Source organism: Lactuca serriola, chromosome 5 (assembly GCF_051521515.1).
Source record: "Lactuca serriola cultivar US96UC23 chromosome 5, Lser_US96UC23_V15, whole genome shotgun sequence".
In the NCBI taxonomy this organism is placed as follows: domain Eukaryota; kingdom Viridiplantae; phylum Streptophyta; class Magnoliopsida; order Asterales; family Asteraceae; genus Lactuca; species Lactuca serriola.
This window is the reverse complement of record NC_136412.1, coordinates 263,246,414-263,269,333: the sequence shown is the minus strand read 5'-3', so window position 1 is coordinate 263,269,333 and position 22,920 is coordinate 263,246,414. Positions and strand designations below refer to the sequence as shown.

At 32.5% G+C, this 22,920-nt stretch overlaps 1 protein-coding gene across 2 annotated transcripts; it reads right to left on the bottom strand.

Moving 5' to 3' along the window:
- Positions 1-3,508: 3,508 nt before the first annotated feature.
- On the bottom strand, positions 3,509-6,029 carry LOC145054171 (TATA-box-binding protein). Of its 2 annotated transcripts, none has more exons than XM_079002317.1 (10): positions 5,777-6,029; positions 5,449-5,560; positions 4,998-5,085; positions 4,640-4,711; positions 4,501-4,551; positions 4,369-4,413; positions 4,177-4,269; positions 3,981-4,082; positions 3,806-3,879; positions 3,509-3,724 (listed from the first exon to the last, which is right to left on the bottom strand). In XM_079002317.1, coding segments are annotated over exons 2-10 (603 nt in total). In that variant the 5' UTR covers positions 5,526-5,560; positions 5,777-6,029; the 3' UTR covers positions 3,509-3,723. The 2 variants fall into 2 exon arrangements, with proteins under 2 accessions (XP_078858443.1, XP_078858444.1); XM_079002318.1 differs by having other exon boundaries at positions 5,449-5,558; positions 5,807-6,029.
- Positions 6,030-22,920: the final 16,891 nt, after the last annotated feature.

Genomic DNA, 22,920 nt, shown 5'->3' with positions numbered 1-22,920 from the left:
TTCCTAAATTGAACACCTTAGGAGTACGCCTTGCATACCAGAAGTGTACGCCCCACGTACTCACCCTCATAACACAATGTACAAGATGTTATGCACGGAACCAACATTACATTGAGCGTACTCCTACGTACGCCAACCATACTCATTAGAGGCCCCAATAATTCGAAATAAGCTCTTAATGGTTGAGTCAAAAGCATCCAAACACCTATCTGACCCTAAATGATGTCTTAACATGTAAACTTTACTCCTTTGCATGATTTAATGGGACTAAATCCTTGTTTTTATCCATATTAAGAACACCAACTCATGCATACATCAACAAGAACCCACAAGACAACATTTTTATGACTTAACAACTTAACTAGGACCAAATATGGGGCTCAAAGGTCCTAGGGTAGCTTCTACTCACAAGGACAACCTTGGGACCAAAACATGGAAAAACCCACCCAAAACTAGATCTATACCATAAAACCATAAAGTTTGAAGCTTTATACCTCTAGAAGGTAGATGAAGATGTACAAAGCCTGGATCCATAAGCTTCAAGCAATCCCACACTTCCTCAAGAATTTCCTTTTTCTTCAAAGAGAACCAAAATGCATGAAAACACACCAAAAGCTCAAGAACCACACCAATAGAGGCTAGGGTTTCGTTTCTAGGATTTAATGAGATGGAGTTTGAAGATAAGAGGGTTTGAACACAAGTTAAGGATCTTAAATAGGGTCCAAGACCTTAAATTAGGGTTTGGGTCTGACTGGATTAAGCCTTGTGTACTTCTGGTACGCCCAACGTACTCCATGAGGCTTCCACGACCACCCTACCTAATATGCCCAACGTACTAGACTTAGCCTTTAAGCCTCCAACTTCTGAAAGCCATAACTTCCTCGTTCTAAGTCCATTTTCGATGATCCTTATATCCCCGAAAAGGTAATGAGAAGCTCTACACTTATATCAACTCTCCCTTGCCTTTAAACCCCTGAGAAGCTCTAACTTACCGATATACCCTTGGGCTCCAAAACACAATCGAACTCCCGGGTCATCCATTCTACATTTTCCACACCCAAAGAGGTTAATTCTCTCTACCTAAAGTCCCTAGGCCTTATGATAATCAATCTTCGGGTCAGGGCCCCAAATTAGGAAAAGATTTGAATAGGGTGTTACAGTTGGAGGACAATAATCGAAAAGTTTCATGCACGCTTATTGAGTTGGAAATCCAAAACTTTGTCGTTTGGAGGTAGACTTACATTAATCAAATTGATGCTCAACAATCTCTAAACTTACTACTTCTCACTTTTCAAAGCACCAAGTGACATCCTAGATGAACTGGAAAAAAAAAGACGGAGGTTTATGTGGGGTGGAAATGATAAAAAGTCCAAATTGCATTGGATCTCATGGTAAAAAATAATTGCACACAAAAAAGATGGTGGACTAGGAGTTGGATCTCTGAAGGCATAAAATCTAGCTCTACTCACCAAATGATGGTGTAGACTCAAAGAGAAACATGGTGGTTTATGAGGAGATTGCATTTATAGTATTCACGATCTATGCAGGAAATCAGTCACATACATTGCTAAAACCTCGATAAGTGGTATTTGGAGCAATATATAAAAAGCAATTAAAAGCCTCCCTGAATGTGACATACATTATCAGGATCTTTCTACCTTAAGCCCTGAATTGAACACCAATTTCTTATTCAGGAAGGACAGGTGGTATGACCCTCTAACACTACAAGAAAGATACCCCCGATTATATGAGTTAGAAAAATTGAAGTTCTGTATTGTATCTAAAAGGGTATCAATGTTCGGTTTCGATTGGCACTGGAAAACACAAAGTATGCAAGTCGAAATCCTGTATGATCTTGAAAATTTACATTCCTTACTACAGGGCATTACCATCAATCATTCACAATATGGTTTGGGCTTCAATTTTAGTCCTGATGGCAAGTATTCCGTCAAAACAATGCGTAAAAAGCTCGAATTAAGGCTTACTTCCTACAATGGATTGGATATCACCTAGTCAAAGGCAATCCCGTCAAAAATAAAATGTTTTATATGGAAAGTCTGCTTGGGTAGAATTCCGGTGTAGACTAATCTAACAAAGAGGGGTATCTTGGTACAATCAACCCTATGCCCCTTATGTAATACTTCCCAGGAGACATTTGACCACATGTTAGTGGGATGCTCAATTGCGGTGGAGGTTAAGGATTGGATCTTAAAATGGTGCGGAATACATGATATGAAAGTCAATAATGTGAGTGGCTTTTTCAATTTTGTGGCTAATTGGGGTAACTATTTGAGGGAAAAGGGAGAGGGTCACTGTGGTGTTATATGACCATTTATAGTTCATTTGGAAGGCAAGGAACAATAAGATATTCAAGGGTTTAAACACCAATTCTGAAAAAATAACTGATGAGGTCATCACTCACACATATACTTTGTTCAAATATCAAACCTCAAAGGTGGGTTGTAGATGGATTGACTAATATATCTCTCCATTTTGTTAAAATATGTTTTGTCTTTGATCTTTTTGTTGTTTGTACTGTGCCCACGTTTTAATTACTTGCTAATCATGTGACTTAGTAATGATATTTGTTGTTTCCAAAAAAAAAAAAAAAAAAAAAAACCATTGGACCTTTAAATCAGTCAATATATAATGTGTGGTTTAAACATTCTTACTTCTCTTAACCATTAAGAGATTGAAACCAATGGTCAATACAATTTACCAAACAACCGATGACATGCTGCCAAAACCCCACCCTATTTGGACATTCTTCTTTGAAACATCCTATTCCAATGATTTCTTATTATTTTTAAGTAATTTATGTTCAATATGAATACAAAAGATATATTATAACACAACAATCTTACCCCTTTTAGTTCAGTGATGTAGAACATTATATACACTAAAAGATATGGATGAATCTGAACCAACATTTAACTTATTTTCTTTCTTGGTAAATTTTCATATTACCCTTTTAATCCACTAAAAGATTAAATATAATTTGAAAGGATTATTTATGATTTATGAAGAAACTTCTTGAAATTATGAACTCTAACCTTATGCTTTCATATTTGGTGTGTGCGTTTATTTCACAAGCAATGATCGTATTCTACCATAATGACTAATTAAGTTTCATCAATCTTGAATATACAATAACTAATCGATACAATGTTAAAACAATCAACATAAAAATCAATCAAAATGTATGCTTAAACGATAACCCTATATATACTTTCCATCATAAAACATTAATTTGTGACCCACGATATAAATATCTTCCAATAAAAATCAAAATGAAAACCCACACATACACATGCATGATGCATACCATAAACTAAACAAAAATTAATACAATATTACAATATAATATCCTCTTGCCTTACAACCCTCGTTTTATATAAAATTAGTTTTTGAACATGAGATATTATTCTATTTGTTACGAGTTTCTTTTATCCATCCTATAACCACATACTTGTTTTTTATTTTTTAAATCCAAATTAAAAGGATTGAATTTACTAAGTAAAGACCAAGTCCAAAGCTTTAACTGTCCATTCCAAGTTCACACATAAACGAGTCAAAACTTCAAAAAAAAAAAAAAAAAAAAAGATTCCCATTACATATTATATATATTTACACTTGTGTTCGAACTCAAAGGCCAACCCAAGCCCTTTCTCACCCATAAAACACCATTCGGTTGTATGTATATCCATATTCCATGATATATTATCTGCATCAAAAAAACATGACATTTCCATTTAAAAAGATTAATGATAACATGAAATAGAAATTAATTAGTAAAGTATGTTACCATTGTTGGTTTTTCCTGAATTCAGTCAGCACAGGGTATATGTTCTCAAATGCAGTGTAAGTCTCATCCCTAACCTGAAAATGAACAATAATATAATAATATAAGGATTAAGGATTCAGTAAGAGCAATTAAATATAAAAAATTAAATATGAAAAAAAGAAAAAGAAAAAATGACCTTAGCTCCAGTAAGAACAATTTTCCCAGAAACAAAGATAAGCAGAACAATTTTCGGTTGTTTCATTCGATAAATCAATCCCGGGAACAGTTCTGGTTCATACTATATTAACAATCACATGTTACTAGACGAACATATGAAATAGTGGCTAAATTTGTCTTTTTTCTCAAATGTAAAATATATTTATCAATCTTACACTTGAAAAGGCACCATGAGAGTATGCGAGGCCTTCAAGTCTAATGGGAAATTTAACATCACATGACCCAACAATGTTCTGAATCTTGAAATCCTATATCAAAAAAATGAAAAACACACAAGAACATAATAAAATATAAATGAAACATTAACTAAAAGCAAAGACTTATAAGATGATGATGATGATGAATACCTTAAATTTGGCTGGAAACCCGAGTTTCTGAATTATTCGAGCATACTAAAGCACCAACAAAATTAAGAGAAGTGTTTCATTTCATGATTTATGGCATAAAACTTATATTGATATTATACTCTCTTAAAATACCTTGCGTGCAGCTAGTTTTGACTGCTGTTCACTCTTGGCTCCTGTACAAACCTGAAGCAGCAACACATTAATTAATTCTAGCTAAAAAAAAAAGATAAACCATTTAGATTTAGGGAAAAAAAAGTCAAAAACATGTTACCATCTTCCCAGAAGCAAAGATTAGAGCTGTTGTTTTTGGTTCTCTTATCCTCATGATAACAGCAGCAAAACGCTGAATAACAATAGAAAAAAAAAATTATATCACCTTTGTAAAATCTCTTTTGTACCCTTTAAAGTTCCATAACTTTTCCTAAATATTATTTGATCCATATATACATTGCAAAATGGGCAAAATACGACAAGTATTATAATCAAAGAACTAAAGATGCTAAGCTCAATGCAAGATTTCTATTCAAGTATAATGACGGATTTGCATTCTTTAAGTGGCTAACATAATAAGGCCACTATGTAGTGTAGTATGTGGTATGTGCATACATATTACATAATGATAATAATACCTTTGGATTATATTCTGCATTTCGAGCTTGAAGTGCAATTGCCTTCAGGTCTAGCTTGCAATCCAGATTGACAGTTGACACGATGTTCCTATATGTACAGAATACAGATGCTAAAACTTTCAGTTCAAAGATTATATATATATTTTTTGTATTTCTAGTCTTTATTTTCAACATCGAATCCCATTTCCTCTTTTAGTTAACACTTTCATATTTTCAACTAATAATTGCATTTGCATACATAGTTACATACCCAACAGATTCACAAACCAAAAACTACATACAAACAATCATATGAAACCTGAAATTCTAAAATTGAACAATTTCTATGGGCATTGATTAGATGATCAGAAATGATTCATCATGTAGAGATCTTACAACAGTTTTACTTGAATAAATACATTCAATCATCCTCTATAACAAGAATAAGAATCTGAATCGAAATAAGACGTACTGAAGAGTAGGAACAATTCCAGATGGATGCTTAGTAAGGTCAACTGGTTGGCTACCCTCCAACATTTGATCTGCCATGAATTCCTTTTCTTATGCCAAATCGTCCCACACCTCTTCAATCAAAAACAAAATCAAACTCAAAATCTTGACATACCCATGAATAAAGAACTAACCAAACAATCATTTGACTTCGTTTTACAATAATTATTTCATGAAATTGGTCGGCGAATTAGGTTATAAGAATCTGGGAACAAGATGACGAGCTTCAAGATCAACTGAAAACCATTTATAGGTCTAGAAAACTTGAATTTCATAGGAATGGAAAGAACCTAAGAAATGATATGCGAGATCTCACTCACTTGGGGTTTCTTGAAATTCTCAACGGATAGCGAGAATAGGAGCGAAATTGGTGAGATTTGAGCAAAAAGGTTGTAGAATTAGCGGTGAAATTTTGAAAAGGGGATGTTTTATAGGAAGAGATGATGATTTATAGGTTTTTGTAGAGAGTGATACTCTTGTATGAGAAGAGAGGAGGCGTGTTGTTGATTGTGGGAGTAGATCTGGAGGGGTGGAGAGCCGGGTGAGAGGAGTAATGGGCTGATTAAATTTAGGTATTTATTGTGTGCCGATAATACCCTTCTTGATATCTGATGTCGACCGTGTGTCATGGGTATATTTGTAACTTGGCAGGTTGTATAGAAGGAAACATTCCCGTGACAGGCTTGTGATGTAATGATCGGTCAACTACGACTGGGCCGAAGTTATGGATCCAATCACTTTGAGCTCCATTAACATTGAGCCTAGTTGGGCCGAAAGAAAACTTCCTAGCAACCAACTAATCAAGAGTATTCCATAGGTAATAATCGTGAGAATTGTATAAATGTTGTAAAATTTGAAGATATGAATTTATTAATTTGTAGAAGCTTAGAATATGTAAGTAGGGGTGAACATTTGGACCGAATCAGACTAGACCAGATCGGTTATAGAGAATATTGTGGACCATGGACCAGACCTGATGAATCGTGTCCGTGTTCGTGTCTGTGTTCGGGTCCAAGTCCAAGTTTTCTGGTTCTTGGATCCGTTTGGACCGGTACAACTTTAATTGCATAGAGTACAAGTCATTAAAATAAGTTTTTTAGTTTGATACAATACAACTTGTAAAAAATATTACGTTTCCGTTTCATGTATAACTAATCTACCTTGATGTTATAATATAATAACTTGCAAAATTATTTTTCCAAATAAAATCAACTAACATATAAATCAAGTTCCCCAAGATTCCTTATCTATCAAAGATACATAAAATTCAAAATTATAGTGTAAAATAATAGTTAAAAAGTTGAAATATTTCAGCTTTGATACCTCAACTTTGAAGGATTATAACTCAATATAATACCAAAATCAACAAAATTATAGTCTAAATTTATCTACAAATTGTAAACTAAATGTTGGAAAAAACCGTAGGTCAATCCGACTCAAAGCGAATGAGTTATGGTTGTTTAAAAAATTTCACAAATTAAAAAATTTTAACAATCTTGTTGAAAAGCTGAAAATTTTCAACTTTGATAGCTCAACTTTGAATGACTGTAACTCATTGAATATTATACCAAAATCAACAAAATTATAGTCTAAATTCATCTACAAACTTTAAATTAAACATTGAAAAGAACCGTGTGTCAATCCGACTTAAAACGAATGAGTTATGGTTGTTTAAAAATTTTCACATATTACAAAATTTTAAAATTGTTGCTGAAAAGCTGAAAATTTTCAGCTTTGATAGCTCAACTTTAAAGACTCTAACTCATTGAATATAATACAAAAACCAACAAAATTATAGTATAAATTTATCTACAAACTGTAAATTAAACGTTGAAAAAAACCATGTGTCAATCCGATTTAAAACGAATGAGTTATGATTGTTTAAAAAATTTCACAGATTACAAATTTTTTTTAAATCGGGTCCAAACCCGGTAAAAACCAGACCGGACCGGGAAAAAAACCGGATCGGTTTTGATTGATTACTACAACCGAGAACCAGCCCGAGGGTCCAAAAAAGCGGTCCGATCCATCTGTCCAAATGTTCACCTGTATATGCAAGTACCACAAAACATAATAAGATTTTTGTGAAGGTGTGAAGAAAAAACGGTTGTATTTGGAGAAAATGTTTTCTGTTAAATCGTGTGTCAATTGGGATTTAAAAAAAATAAATCGTTAATAACTATGTTTATTAAAATAATAATATATATATATATATATATATATATATATATATATATATATATATATATATATATATATATATTATCATTGATAAGGGTTTTTTTTTGTGTATAAATTTTGCTTATAATTATTAGGAAGAAAGCTAAAGGGACGAGAGACTTCAGAATTAAACATCTTGTATTTGAGTTTTTATGTGGTGTTTTGTAGCTTTCGTAACCCTTCAATTTTCACTGATAAAAAGTTAAAAAAAATGAAAACATTTTTTATTCACATTCGTTTGGTAATAGGAATGATAAACATGCTATTAACTGGATTGATCGGCTACAAAATCCGGTTAATGCTATCCCTTTGTAATTGTTTTTTCTTAATAGTTTCAGTTTAATAAAACTTCAGAAGTTCAAAAAAATACGGCTGTAGGAGATTTTCTTGAACTTTTATAAAAGATCTTTAGGGTTCCTTTCAGGAGACGATGTGAGTGGATATGTTTTTTTGAAATTTTGGTTTTTAACATATCCTACGTCGGATGGAAGTTGGAAAAGTCAGGAAGTGACAAGGGTTATAAAAGTGAATATGATAAAAACCTTTCTCCAATTGTTATTTAGCGCTCTACCCATTATAAAGAAACAAAATGGACAAATAAAATAAATCCTTAATCTTTGAAATTTTAAAACTTTAAAATACAATTAACGAGTACTTTACGACTATTGATTCTAAAACATCACTAGTTATATACGGCTTGGGAGTTGAATTTAACTTAAATCTTCTCCAATTTGACTAGAATGGCTTCTGTGAAATTACAGTGAATTTAACTTAAATCTTTTTCAGGTACCCACCAATTTTTAATAATTGTGATTTTGCACCAAATATTGCTTTTGAGAGACAGACTAAACGAAAATGCAATTAGCTCGCTACAAAATTGTGCATCCATCGATAACAAAATCCTTCAATCTAGACGTGATTATTCGATAGCGTTATCAAGATTCAAGAAGACACCAAAAGTCAACTGTGAATTTCTGTTTTATCTTTAGCTGAACAACGATTATATCTTGAGCAACGTAGACATGGACCTTGAAGTTGATAGTCGATGCAAATTTTGCGATGAATCAATGATCGATAGAAACATGAAGAGCAATTGTAGAATTTGTGATCGACTGATTTCCGACCAAATAATATATTAATTATCCACATGCATCGCGATTGGCATACCAAAATTGTCCTGATTTATCTTTCTCTGCACGTGTTTGATAAAATGCCTGAGAGAGAAGTGGTTTCATGGACGTCAGAAACATAACGTGATCATGGATGATGAGAGTCCCCTCAAGTGTTTTAGCTTCTTCGAGAAGATTGTAATGGAGGAATTTGAAGTAATTTAATAATCTGTTGTTAGAGCTGATGCTGTTCAGCAGTTCAGATAGAGTGAATTGAATCATTCTTGATGAAATGGATGATGGAGATGTTTAAGACGATGGCAGGTTTGTTTTTCTTTTGTTTCTTTCATTAAATGAGATGATTACACACACACAAACACACTCAAAGTACCCCAAAGCTTCATTGAAGTAATATATGTTTACATCAAGAAATCAAGATTTAGATTTTTCACATTGCGTTTTGCATTTCTTCCATCTACAATCTTTTAAAGACATAACATGTGATTTACTTGCTTTATGATCAGTTTCTTTTTGGTGAGTGGAATAGGTTGTTAAGTGGTTATAGTAGAGACTAGAGATTAGAGATGATAGTATCCCGTATAAAAAGAGCAACAATAACGGGTCACCTATTCACATTCACATTGCCCAAAAGTTGCTTACAATCTTTCTTTTCATCAACTTTGTTTCTTTTACTTTTACTTTTCTTATAACCTGTCAATTTTCACTTTCATGGTGGCCAATTCTCATTTGCAATGACATATATAAACTCTATAGCAGTTGAATTTGCCTTCGATCTTTTGAGTCACTGTTGGTATTATTTGGGACAAATTTTCGCATTTCACTGAGAAACTGACATGCATGTTAGATATTCTAGTTGCAATAAAGCAAATCAACCGTTTTAATTAATTAGCAACCATTAGGTTTTTTTTTTCAAACCATGCACACTTTTTTAACACCGAGAAGAATATACTTAGGTTATTCGATTACACAAGGTCGTTATTATTACCTTACTGAAAACTTTTATTTGACGCTGATATATTAAAACCATTTATATTTTATAATGTTGCTGACATAAAGAAAAAGAAACGTCATAAGGTACACATCCCTTTCCATCCAGTATTTTTGGAACAGGTAATTGTGATCACATGTACGTCACAGATAAAATATATTAAAAAAAAGTGTCCACTTACAAAAGTGGGATGTATACGTCTATCAAACATGACGAATGACTATACCTGATCTTTTATTTTCTTTCGTTATTTCTATCTTATTACTAGAATTAGATGACCAATACATCAGGGGTAAGTTTTAGAGAGACCCCCTCTATAGTTTCTGTCTTTATTTCATATCCTCTAGTAATTAGGCATTCGGTAGGATGGAAAAGACTATTTTACCTCTCAACCCACTCGCACACGCACACACAAACTTGTGTTCTATAATTTTTTTGAAACTTAAGTTGTGTCCTAGTTACTTTGTATGGAAATAAGTTTGATGAATCCCATAAAATGAAGAATGAAGAACACAAAACATATATACGAAAGTATATAAAGAAAACTAATAGATATATAAACTGATTCTATGTTTTTAAGTAGATTTAATCATACAAAAACCAAAGTTTGAGAACAATTCGGAATGTTTACACACACGATAACCATTCTAAAATAATATTCATGACTGATTCATCATCAATCAAATAAGTCGTGAATACATGGTATCCATGAGGACCATGACTAATTAATCAAAGAGCTAAAGGAATTCAACCTTGATTAAGAGAAAAGAAACAAGCACATGATGTAAAGTTTCTCAAAGAGCATAAAAGTCAAGGAGATGGACTTACCACCACCACCATCAACCACCATATGGTGGTGGTTGAGGGGCAGAGAATCTCAACTGGTGGGGTAGTAGCAGTGGTGGTTGTGCTTGAGTTGATGAAGAGACATCGATCAGACATGTAGAGAAGAAAGAAACACCAACCACCACCATGGTTTATACTTTATAGGTTTAAGTTTGTGAGCACCATGATCACTCACACAAACATGCTCATCATTAAAGGAGCACCTACTTGCAATAAAATAAAAAATGGAGGGTGGAAATTGAAATTCGAATAGATCTGAGGGGAGGTCACTGTACTTTTCCAAAACATAAAAGGACCTTGTAATTCCAATCACATAGAAAAAGACAAGTCTTTGTCTTTCTCTTCTAGTTTTTCTTAAAGAAATGATTGATTAAATTGATACTTTTATTTAATTAGAACTCTCAACATCCACCGTTAATTTTCAACTAATAAGACAATTCCCTTGTTCCGTGATTAATTTCTTTGTTTAATTTTTTATTCAAATAAACATGAGTCTCGGAGTTCATACATACTGTTAATTCCACCAATAACCTTCAAAACAACAAAAATCATGATAAAAAGTTATTAATCTTGATCTTATAAAGGAAATAAAGCTATGGATCGTGTGCATACTTTGTGCATAATGTATGAAGATAAATTTAATTAGTTGAAGATTACTTTAAGAATTATACCAGTAATCACCCACTAAACCCAAACCAAGAAAAAGGACACTTTTTTCAGAACTCATGTGAACCATTCAAATTATCATGTCTGGCCACATGCTCCACAATCACATAAAGTACACTCTTAATTAATTTCCCTTCTTTTATAATTTCAATCAAAGATCTTGAAAGTGAAATAGCAAACCATGACATGAGATTTCATCATCTGTGTCCCCTCTTATTATACTTCTAGATCTTAAATTAATTCCTCAGTATTCTCGAAAAACCGTTTTTCACTGTTGTATCCTGAAAAACAGACGATCTGATAGCAGTGACGTGAGGCAAATTAATTTGTTTTGAGGAGCTTGTATCAAACACAGTCTCGGTGGTTTCATTGCTTCAATTTTGTTCGTTCATTTTCATATTTAATATGACTATTTCCTACAGAATTCACATGTATATAATGCCACCAACTTTTCTTTTATATATATATATATATATATATATATATATATATATATATATATATATATATATATATATATATATATATATATATATATATTCTATAATGAACTACACCCTCTTTTTGCGTTTGTTTTATATACTAATTGCTTTCCATGCATATAGTGATTAGTTAAAACATAACATTTGTTAATGAGTATCTTGATTTGTACATATATTATAAAAAGGTGAAGGACATTTAATTAGTTGATTAAGTTTCAATTTCTTATATTCTATGTGTATATATCATCCATATGGTATTAAAAGAAATAAATATATAATCTTGATATAAGAAGAAACGATCATGGCATCCATAAATGGAAAATGAAAAAAGAAGACAAATATTTTAAACGAATAGAACCTTATAAAACCACCCACCATTAATCCATACCACTCAACATGCAGAATCAAAGGATCGATCTGGAAAGTTTTATCTTGTTGGGTGAGAATTATATATTGTCTTCCATTCAAAAAGAATATATCTCAAAGAACAATATATTCTTCGATCAATATTCCTCAAGTTTATTTAAATAAGCCAAAAGATTTGATGTTTGGATATATTACAAGTAAAGTGTTTCTAGGGAAGATGCAACGAAGTTTCATAAAGTTCATAAAAATGAACCCTTTTGGTATCATCATCAATGGTGTTGTTGGTGGTATGAGGTGGACTTTCCATAAGTGTTCATATCACATTGATCGGTGATTCGCTAAAAGTATGAGCTTTCTTATACCATTCATAGCAGTAGCTAGCGTTGCACTGTCTTCAGATCAGTTTTTGCAATTACATCCACATCGTTACATTACCGACACTCTTTCAAAAATGGTATCCACAGACACATCAACAATAACTTTATACTAATTTTTTAACAAAAATTTTGATTATTTATAATTAATAATTATTCAATAAGATATTAATTATATAAAAAGATAATTCTTTTTTAATGAATAATGGAACCATGGCTCATTTGCAAGTCTTTCATTTATGTATTGAAAGACTAGTGATTAAGTGGCCTTTCAAAACTCATTTGCGTGGAATTAGAAAGACCAATCTGGAAGGTCTTAAAGGCTTTTTTTTTTATATCATAAATATTGTACAAAAAGATTAAAACACTGCTAAGTGCTAATCAACACGCTTAAGTAATTAAAGTCCATATTTCACCACTCAAATCCAAAACATGCATTGAATCTACCATTGCCCTTTTTTTAGATTTGAACTTTCAATGATCAAGCCAACCTATAACTTTTGCATACGTTTCCCATTTTGGCCTTCTCTGAGAAGCTATTTAGTTACCACTCCTGTTATGTTATCGGAGTGTATGTTGAGGGCACTTTGGTAATTTCAGTGGGGTTGGCTGCTTATTGTTGGTCGTGATGTGTGATTATTGACTAAGGTAAACAATATCATCCTTAAATAAGTTTATATATTGGAAAGTAATTCCCATGGGCTTCATACTGCATCATAATTTCTTTGCTTAGATTGTGACTTGAACATGACAGCTCTTTGTCCTTTTGTCATGTTTGTTCTTTTATCAAAGAAAAGAAAAGCAAATGCATAAGAGAGAAAGAAAAATAAAAAAGAAGAATTAGGTTATGATTGCAAAAGTTCACCAATTAATTAATCTTTTTGAATTGTTTTGCGTTGTTTGTTTCTTGACTTGAGTAAAATGAAGAAAAGTTGAATGGAATCTAAAGAAATCAATTACTTGTATTTCTTGAATGGAGATCAAGTTGCAGCCCCATTTGCTAAATGTCCTTTTGTCACTTTCTTCACATGAAAGTGTGTAGCCAGTACCAAATTTCCTTTTTCATCTGTTTATAAATTTCTTTTAATATACTTTAATTAAAACTCTTTTAACAAACAGTTCGTGTTGTAATAGAAAATAGACTTCTAATTATTGTATCAAACAATCTGAATTTGACTAAGTTAGACCTAATAAAAAACATATCAAACAACCTCTTATATATAGTTATACCAGTTGAATGTATGCATGTTACATAGGAATATAATTATGTTGTTAAAAATATTGACAAATCTATGTTCTTAAAAATAGCTAAGTTAGCTTTTTATTATATGATAAAAGAGACGTTTATCAAAGGGTTTGAAATTGAAGACATATACTATAATACTTATAATTTTGGTTGCTTTTATCCGTAGGTTACAAGCAAATAGAAGTTTTGTATAACTTTTTATTTAATATTATTTTTAAGTATTATTAAAGTTAATTAATTTAAATGCTACCCATTTAATTAGTTTACAATTTCTTCAATTATATTTATTTTTTAAATACCAACTACCGTTTTTAAGATAACATAATTTACTATAATTTTAGCAACAACATTTTTTACATTAAAACAAAAGTATATTTCAATTTCATACGCTTGAATTAAACAATATAATTTGGGTTTCGAACAGCCTGCGACCCACTTCATCTTTCACGAATAAACTTTTAATTAAATCATCCCAACTACGTTTATTTGACGTTTTACCAGTCAAAACATCATCTTTTGAACCAATACATGTGCCATACTGAGATAGTAAAACCACATGATGAGACAAATACAAATTTTAAATACAAAAAATCAATTTCATTTCCAATTGAGACAAGCCAAAACTCTAAAACCAAATTCAAAATTTTTATCAGGATATCTTCCAAATGTAGATCTATGTATTTTAATTCAAGTATTCATTATTTCTATAAAAATTCATAAGTTGGAAAATGTAGTTTTTATCTTAAATCATTGGTTTTGTTATGTCTAATTTCCACTTTACACTTCACAAATTGGAATTTTCGGAAGACTTGTAATTGTTCTATCAAGAAACATGAAATTTAAATGTGTCCGCATGAACAATGATACAAAAAAATAAATGTGAATCATATAATTGCATGACCTTCTCCATGATTTGTAGCCAAAGTTTGTTGAATTTCGATATTTTATTTTGTAGTAGTCTTCATGATTTGATCTTACCCATCAATTATCAAATAATTTTTTTTCAATAAAATCCAAAATAATTTTATGTAAAGTATAGATAAATATAAACATACCAAATTTCATAATATGATGATTTAAATTCAATCCATAGCGAAAAAGACTTACTTCTAATTCTCTTATAGCTTCCCTTTCTATCCAAAGTATCATTGCAAGAAAGAATTATATATATGCTCAAATTTTTTTCAATAAGAATTTTATATTAGAAGAAACAACTTAGTGATCACCATACGAGTGAGAAGACAAACGAGCAACAAACTGTGTCGTTAAATCTTTTTTGTATCGTAAAACCAATTCTTTTGAAGATTACATTCATAGATCTAGAGGATATAACATTACTATGCATGATCTGTTGTACTCTATTAAGAAGCTCCTCTGCATTTGGCGCGAAGAAACCAAACGTATCAAATGCAAATGATATAAACACATGCTGATTTTCCATGCACAATTTCTCAGGTTTTGTGAGTTTACATCTAGCAGCTTTTAAAGCAACTTGTTTCGCCTCAAAACCCCCAACCCTCAAGTCCACGAGAGGGGATACCCCTATAAGGTTTTCCCTCCAACCCATCCAAAGACCAAAACCTCAGTCAGTTTAAGGATTAGCTTTCCTTCTGTCGAGCCAGTCAACAAAATTCATAGGTGTCTCTTTCTCGGTGGAAACCCCGGGACGCTTAAATATGTCAAACAAAACATCCATAACCATATCGTGATTGCATTTGAACTCATGGAGTTCTTTACAATGAACCGTATGCTCTCCAAAAGAGTCAAAACATGCCTTGCTGCACACCTGACATATATCGTCAGTTGGAAATATTGGGACCATGGGTCGATATTTAAGGATAATACGATACTCCAGAGACATATGTTGGCCAAGCCCATCTATAGGGATGGCTAGAAGAAAATCTTGAGCATGTGGTGCTCGTAATCATTGGAAAATTGCTTTATGTCGAACCGTTATGTCAAAATGCACTTCCATATCTTTGATAATTTTACTAAAAAGGGCAATCGCTAGTGTATTATGGGATTTAGGAGAGGGGGAGGGGTTTCATTAGTATTAAAATTGCTAAAGTCAATGTCCAGAAGATTGTTACGAAGAGAAGTCAATGCACAAGCATAATTAGAATCCAAACCACATGTCGCTATCCTATAAGATGTGGTCTTGTAATACCCAAGATTGGACCCTTGATGCAAAAAAGACATATGAGTTAGTCTGTACTGTTGAGTACAAACCCGAACCACCAAACCTAATATGTAGGGGTTCACCATTAAAGAGAGAAGACCAAGGTAACCCCTTAATATGTAAAAGTTTTGTGAGAGAAGACCATTAAAGATACAAGTTGAAGAATTAGAAGTTTTAAATAAATATAATTTAAGATATATGATTTATTTTAAACTATATTGAATTAGATGACCTCTATTACAAGATTTATAAGGATAAGATATATGAAAATTTGAAAAAAAATCATGAAAAGCTAGGTAAAAAGATTTTCCTAATTTTTATTTATTTTATTTTATTTTATTTTTACCTTTATTTTTTTCTATTGTTTTGTAAATTAGAAGAATCTTGATCAATGAACGATCATAAATGTAGATGGCATCAATAAACATGAGTGGTTGTACAAGCTTTTCAATCACAAGAAATGTTGGGTCTTTTTTATGAAAAGAAAACTATTCTAAAGGTCTTTTAATACATAATATTATTTTAACAACCACTTATATTACTTTGTTGTAATCGATAAAAATTTCTTGCAAAAACAATGAGGAAAATATAGCGTGAGACAAACCTTTAAACAAATGATAATGTTACTCTTTTATGAACAAAAAGCCATTTATAATGCCTCTTTTCAATAGACAGTATAGGGTTACTTATTGGTTGGAAAATCTAAAAAGCACGTTTACAAAAAAATAAAAAAATAGTACGAAAATATATGTTATATTTTTGAACCGCAAATATATTAATAACAGAAACTAGCAAGAAGTTAGTAAAAATTACAAAATAAAAGCAAAAAACGGAGAAATAGACCAATCGGACTAACAACTGTTTCTAAACATCGATTTATTCTGAAACCAATTAAAAGATGACAATTGAATTTCATCTGTCTCCTTAAGAAAGGAATTTCTCCTATTGCTGAAGACGAAGACATTACGAGCTTTTCAAATAACCCACACCACCAATTATAAAAGCGTCAACTCCAACTTTTTTCTCTTTCTACTTCCCACTAGAATCTTCAATATAGAAATCAAGTCCTCTAACACAAGCCGGAGCAGTAACAAACAGACCACTTCAGGCTCCAAACCAAATCCAAATATGCGCAAAAAAAGCAATTAAAAAATTACATGCTCTATGGAATCCATCTCACAACGACACCATTTGCAAGACAACTCATTAATCACGACCCCTTTAAGCAATAAATTATAGGGATAATGACTTGATAGGGTAAGATATTTTTTGAAATGTACACATTTAGTCTTTATTTTATTTTTTTTGTAAAATAAACCTTTATACTTTATTAATATGTACACATTAGGTCCTTTTCATCGGATTCTATAGGTTTTGCTGACGTGGAAGAGTTTATTTTACAAAAAAAGGACTAAATGTGTACATTTCAAAAAGTATCTTACCCTATCAAGTCATTTTCCCTTTTTTTTATTTTGTTGAAATGAAATATCCAGGTGGCATCCACATATCCATAACGAGATTTTTCCAACTTTTATTCATCATGAAAAAGAGGGAGAATCCCGATCTCCGACGACTCCTTTGTGTGTTCCTACACATCACTGGTAGCAAGGAGGAATGATGGCAAAAACAACACGGTCGAAGGGGGAGGCAGGAGGAAGTAGAGATGGTAGTTGGCGGCGAGGAGCTGCTCTGGTAGCCCCCTCGTCGATTCTTTCTTCTTTTTCTGACAACATATCTCAAAGATGGAGGCAAAGAGAGACAGATCGAAGAAACACAACATGTAAAGGGTGTTTGGTTGTTGTTGTTCGACCGGAAGGAAGAGAGACGAGAAAGAGAAGGGTCGCCGCCCTTTTCTTGTTGCTGGAGGATCACCTACCTCCGGTGGCTAAGCTATTTAATTGCTATTTAGTGCCATTTGTGCTTCCACATCAGCAAAACCTTTAGAATCCGGTGAAAAGGACCTAATGTGTACATATTAATAAAGTATAAGAGTTTATTTTACAAAAAAAAAAAATAATAAGGACTAATTGTGTACAATTCAAAAAGTACCTTATCCTATCAAGTAATTTTCCCTAAAAGAAAATTCCTATATGACCAGTATACCGGGTATAGCCGGTCACAAATACTGCATTGTTACAAAAAATAAAGTATAAAAGTTTATTTTACAAAAAAAAAAAAGAATAAAGACTAAATGTGTACATTTCAAAATGTATCTTACTCTATCAAGTCATTTTCCCTAAATTATAAACAAACGGATCTTCTTACAAAGTAACCTCCAAACGAAACAATTAACTTTGATAGGGACCCAACTCACCCATTGAAAGTCAGCCATGTTGCAAATGGAAGTCCAGTTTTTTTTTTTTTTTTTGGCTTAACGACGGAACTATTATTCTAATATTCCATTTTAGCAGATATTAGTGGAAAAAAAATCTTGCCAAACAAAAGAATTTGGACTCGTATAAATGGAAAATAAAGAAATATAGATGGTTAGGAGTTAGGACAATCCTTAGAACAAATTTTACTCGTTTGTTTTCGATAAGTCACGAAAATAGTCTTTTTACAAAGGCTACAAGGAAAAAACCTATAAAGTCTTTTTGTAAAGGCTACAACGAAGAAAAACTATGATCATATAGTTGTCTGTTGATTTTCACAAAACAATTAAATCTTGATGTAATGGTTAAAATAAAGACATGTGATGGACCAAACATCTAAATAGCCACCAATGTTATTCTTTTATAATAGGAAAAAGTCGTTGAAATGCATCTTTGCAAAAACTGTAAGAAAAACATTTTATATAAAGATTTTTATATTTATTGGTTATTGCAGTAAAACTAAAGAATCTTTATGGATCAAACGTCAAACATGAGTACCGTACCAAAAAAAGGGTGGTGGGACAAACATTTATACAATTGGAGTCGTTGCCCTTTTATGATAAAGAAAGTCTTTACAAAATAATCGTAAATAAAATGATTGCATACAAAGATTCTTATGTTGATTCTTGTAAAATCCAAGAATCTTAATATTTTGAAGGTCGCACATGTGTATGTTCCCCAAAAAAAGATGGGCGGTGGATTGGTGGGTATACAACTGACCCTAGTTACTTACTGTTTTATGATAAAAAGTCACTAAAAATGTAATTTTGTAAAAAAAAGATATAGGAAATTGCGGTATTATGGTATTCTTGTAAAACGGGAGACTCTTGATGCAATGAAGATCAAATATATGTATGGTTCACCGAAAAAATGGATGTCGAGACATATATTTGTATAACTAAAAATGTTAAAGTGACCAAAAATGGTGTTGCATACAAAGATTTTTGGTTTGATTCTTACAAAACAGAAGAATCTTGATGCACCAAAAGACTAAGATTGTACATGTGTATGATCAAGAAAGATGGGTGGTAGGACACAACTTTTCGATGTAATTCGTAAGACAAATAAAATTATATATAGAAATCATTATGCTTCTTGTAAAGTCAAGTGATTCAACGACGCCATGTGTATGTGTTGCATCAAGAAAGATGAAGCCCCATTGTTGGTCATATCGTTGATGTTTATTGGATCCTAACCGATGCTTACTAGCAACTAAACTTTTTGTAGTTTGGATATGCAACTTAAAACCAACTAGCAAGAATCCAACTGTGTAAGAAAAATGCATTACGTATTATTCTAAACATCTAATTGATACAAAAAATCTATAAAGGTTAATGGAAGACACATGTTCAATAACACATGGAGTTTTTTTATATCTCGAAATGCTATCGATTCCTATTAGTGTATGTGTAGCGAACTAGCTTGAACAAGCTGCTATCACATCATTGGTGTTTCTATACCCACAAAAAATGTAATTTATTGTATTAAGCTACACATCCTTCCAATAGAGCTAGACCCAATAGGTTGAGTTGGTAGTCCGTGCCATCCCATAAATTTTGGGTGATATATATATATATATATATATATATATATATATATATATATATATATATATATATATATATATATAGAGAGAGAGAGAGAGAGAGAGAGAGAGAGTGTTAGGCGTGTCAAACCCAACAAATAAAGGGCTATGATATACTCCAAAAGAATCCCACTATATTGCACTAAAAGGTAGTACAAGGCAAGCAGGGTTGATCTACAGAGACACGGGATAATTAGTCTATACCTCTTTACACAAAGTACTATGGTCACCAACAGTAAAAATGGGGGTTTTAGAGTGCAATGACTAAACAAACGAATTAAAAACACACGCAATCAGCTAAATGAGTGAATTAGATTCAGATTTTGTAAGGACTTCAACTTCATGTATGACAACTTAGCAATGTGACTCAAAGATGACACAATATTTGTTCAATTCTATCTAAGTTGGTACTTGAAAATGCTAATAAGCTCTAACACTTCCCATTCACTACATTAATTAACCAAAACAAGCTTTTTGATTAACCCTAACCTTATTAACCTAATCTAAACAAGCTCTTAGAATTAGATTATAAGATTGCATTAAGCTTTATGTGAATGTTCCCAACAACACCCAATACTCCTCATAAGCTCGGGAGTGTAAAAATGTATGAATAAGATTTACACTAAATTCATTCAATAGAGATCAATTTAATGCTTGTTACTTGTTCAATTTCACAAAACAATTACGGATTTTGTAAAAGAGATAACTTGAATGACCTAACCCTAATTCAAATGGCCAATAAGAATCACAATTAGAATCAAACATTCGATTGAAGCAAAATCAAATTCATTAGATAGGAATTAAGAACAAACATCATGTCATATGATTGAGGTCACTACCAAGAAGTCAAAACATGAAATTGGAGAAACTAGAGTTCTAGCCACACATGGCTAGAACAAGATCACAAGTTTAAAAGATGGAAATGTATGCAATTACAACTTACAAATACTCGAAATAATGTTTCCAAATGATTGCTAATCAAACCCTTGCAAAAACCTTCGAAATCCCCTCTCCAAATGTGCTCTGATATGTTGTGTGTGTCTAAAAATGGCCCTTAACCCGTAATATGAAAGATAGGAAAAACTGCCAAAAGTTGGTTTCTGAGTCGAACACGACTCGTGTTGGACATAGAGTAAATCTGACACGGCCCGTGTTCCCATCTGACTTCGAATCCAAACTTGATTTTTCCAACTTTTTCGTTCTTCGCGCGATCATCCCGAAATCTTCACCAATGCTTCCCGACATTTCCTAAAGTGCGCTCTAACCTCCGGTTTACCTGAAAAAGACATGAAAATGTGCAAATAAGGTTGTTCTATAGACTAACATGAAATATGATGAAATGCAAGACAAATGAAAGACAATTATGCTAAATAGATGCATGAGATGGGACTAAAAGGTGTGGAAAAAAAGGTGCACAAATTGCACCTAACAAATCTCCCCAAGCTTAGACCTTTCTTGTCCCCAAGAAAGAACAAGAATCAAACAAAATAGGACGATTTCTAGATGGCAAAAAGAAACATAGAGCAAAAAGGGACAGAAGGATCCTAAAGGCTAGGAATAAATGCATGCAATGCAAACAATGAAAAAGGAAAAGAAAAAATATGCACAACAGCACTAAAGAAACAAAATGTATCAAAAAGAAATTTAAGGCACAAGTAAATAATCTATACAAGTACGATCAGAATTTACATCAATATTACTTCAATCATTAATACCTAGGCAACCATCCTGCTTCCTTCCACATATCAAAGACTCCCAGAGTGAGGAAGACCCGAAACGGTGTAACCCAATAATCCAACCCTAGTTTTATTAAAAATTTATACCTTACTAAGCTTTATGGGCGAAAATAACATAGTCCGGATCTCATGTCCTTAAGACTAGATGACCAAGAATCAGAATCGACTCATCCTTAAGAACCCGTGATGGCGAATCAGCTTTCGCTGAAACAGTGAGCCCACCCGAAGGGGCCCTAGCTCCTATGCTTTCACTTTTTCGAGAGCCACAAGTATCATATCACACAGTTCTTCATTCGCCAGATTTGACTTGAATTGGCTTTTGATTTGATTGAACTTTGATTTGTACTTCGTTTTGAATTTGGATTCTTCAATCTTCATTTTTGGAATTTCTTGAGATTTCTTCATTTTGGCATTTGAAATTCTGATTTGGGTACTAGATATGACAGTTGTACCCTTCCTTCTTTCTTGACTGTGTCGATCTGATACTTAAGCTCTCTGTCACCACGAGGGTGACGCGTGTCAACAAATAGGTTTGTGTTCTGTGGGTCCAGAGTTGCCGATAAAGATTCTTTTTAAACATTCAGAAGCAAATCATCCTAAAGCTGTTATTACCGCCCAAAAAACGTTTCAATATAATTTCTTTTTATTATCTAAGGCTAGGGTCTCGAATTACGGTGTTTGGGTCCCCTAATTATGACAGCTGATTCTACACTTCCGGTAACAATCCGGTTGCTTCGGTATTTTTTTTTCATTTTGATTTTTCGTTTTTCCACTTCATGGAGCACTTGTATGTAAAGAGTGTCATCATCTCGTATGAAGGTTTTTTTTTATGCATGCAATTGATGAAATGCAAAAAACTTAAAATAAAAGTAAAAATAAAAATGCTTTTGGTTTTTATATATGCAGAATGAAAGAAAAGAGAAATAATTTTTTTTTGAAAATGCATGAATGAACCTAGTGTACAACTCTACCCCTCCCCAAGCTTAAAGATAAGCATCGTCCTCGATGCTTGGAGAGGGTGGAACAACCTATCTAATCACCGGAAGGTGGTGGGGGATGGTAGTCGGGTTGGGTAAGAGTGTAAAACAGTCACAAGTGCACACATATTGAATTTTAAAGCAAAATATGAATGATTAAAGATATTGAAAGAATTTACCGAATCGTTGTTGGAGCCTTGCAGTTGATGGGAACCTCCTCAAGCTTGCCTACATGAAGTATCAAGCCCAGAAGCACAAAACAAATTG

Coding starts and splice junctions, on each gene's coding strand:
- LOC145054171 (XM_079002317.1), bottom strand. CDS start 5,525: ATGGCAGATCAAATGTTGGAGGGTAGCCAACCAGTTGACCTTACTAAG. Junction 5,086..5,448: donor GGAATTGTTCCTACTCTTCA/GTACGTCTTATT, acceptor CTGTACATATAG/GAACATCGTGTCAACTGTCA. Junction 4,083..4,176: donor CTCATGGTGCCTTTTCAAGT/GTAAGATTGATA, acceptor TTGTTAATATAG/TATGAACCAGAACTGTTCCC.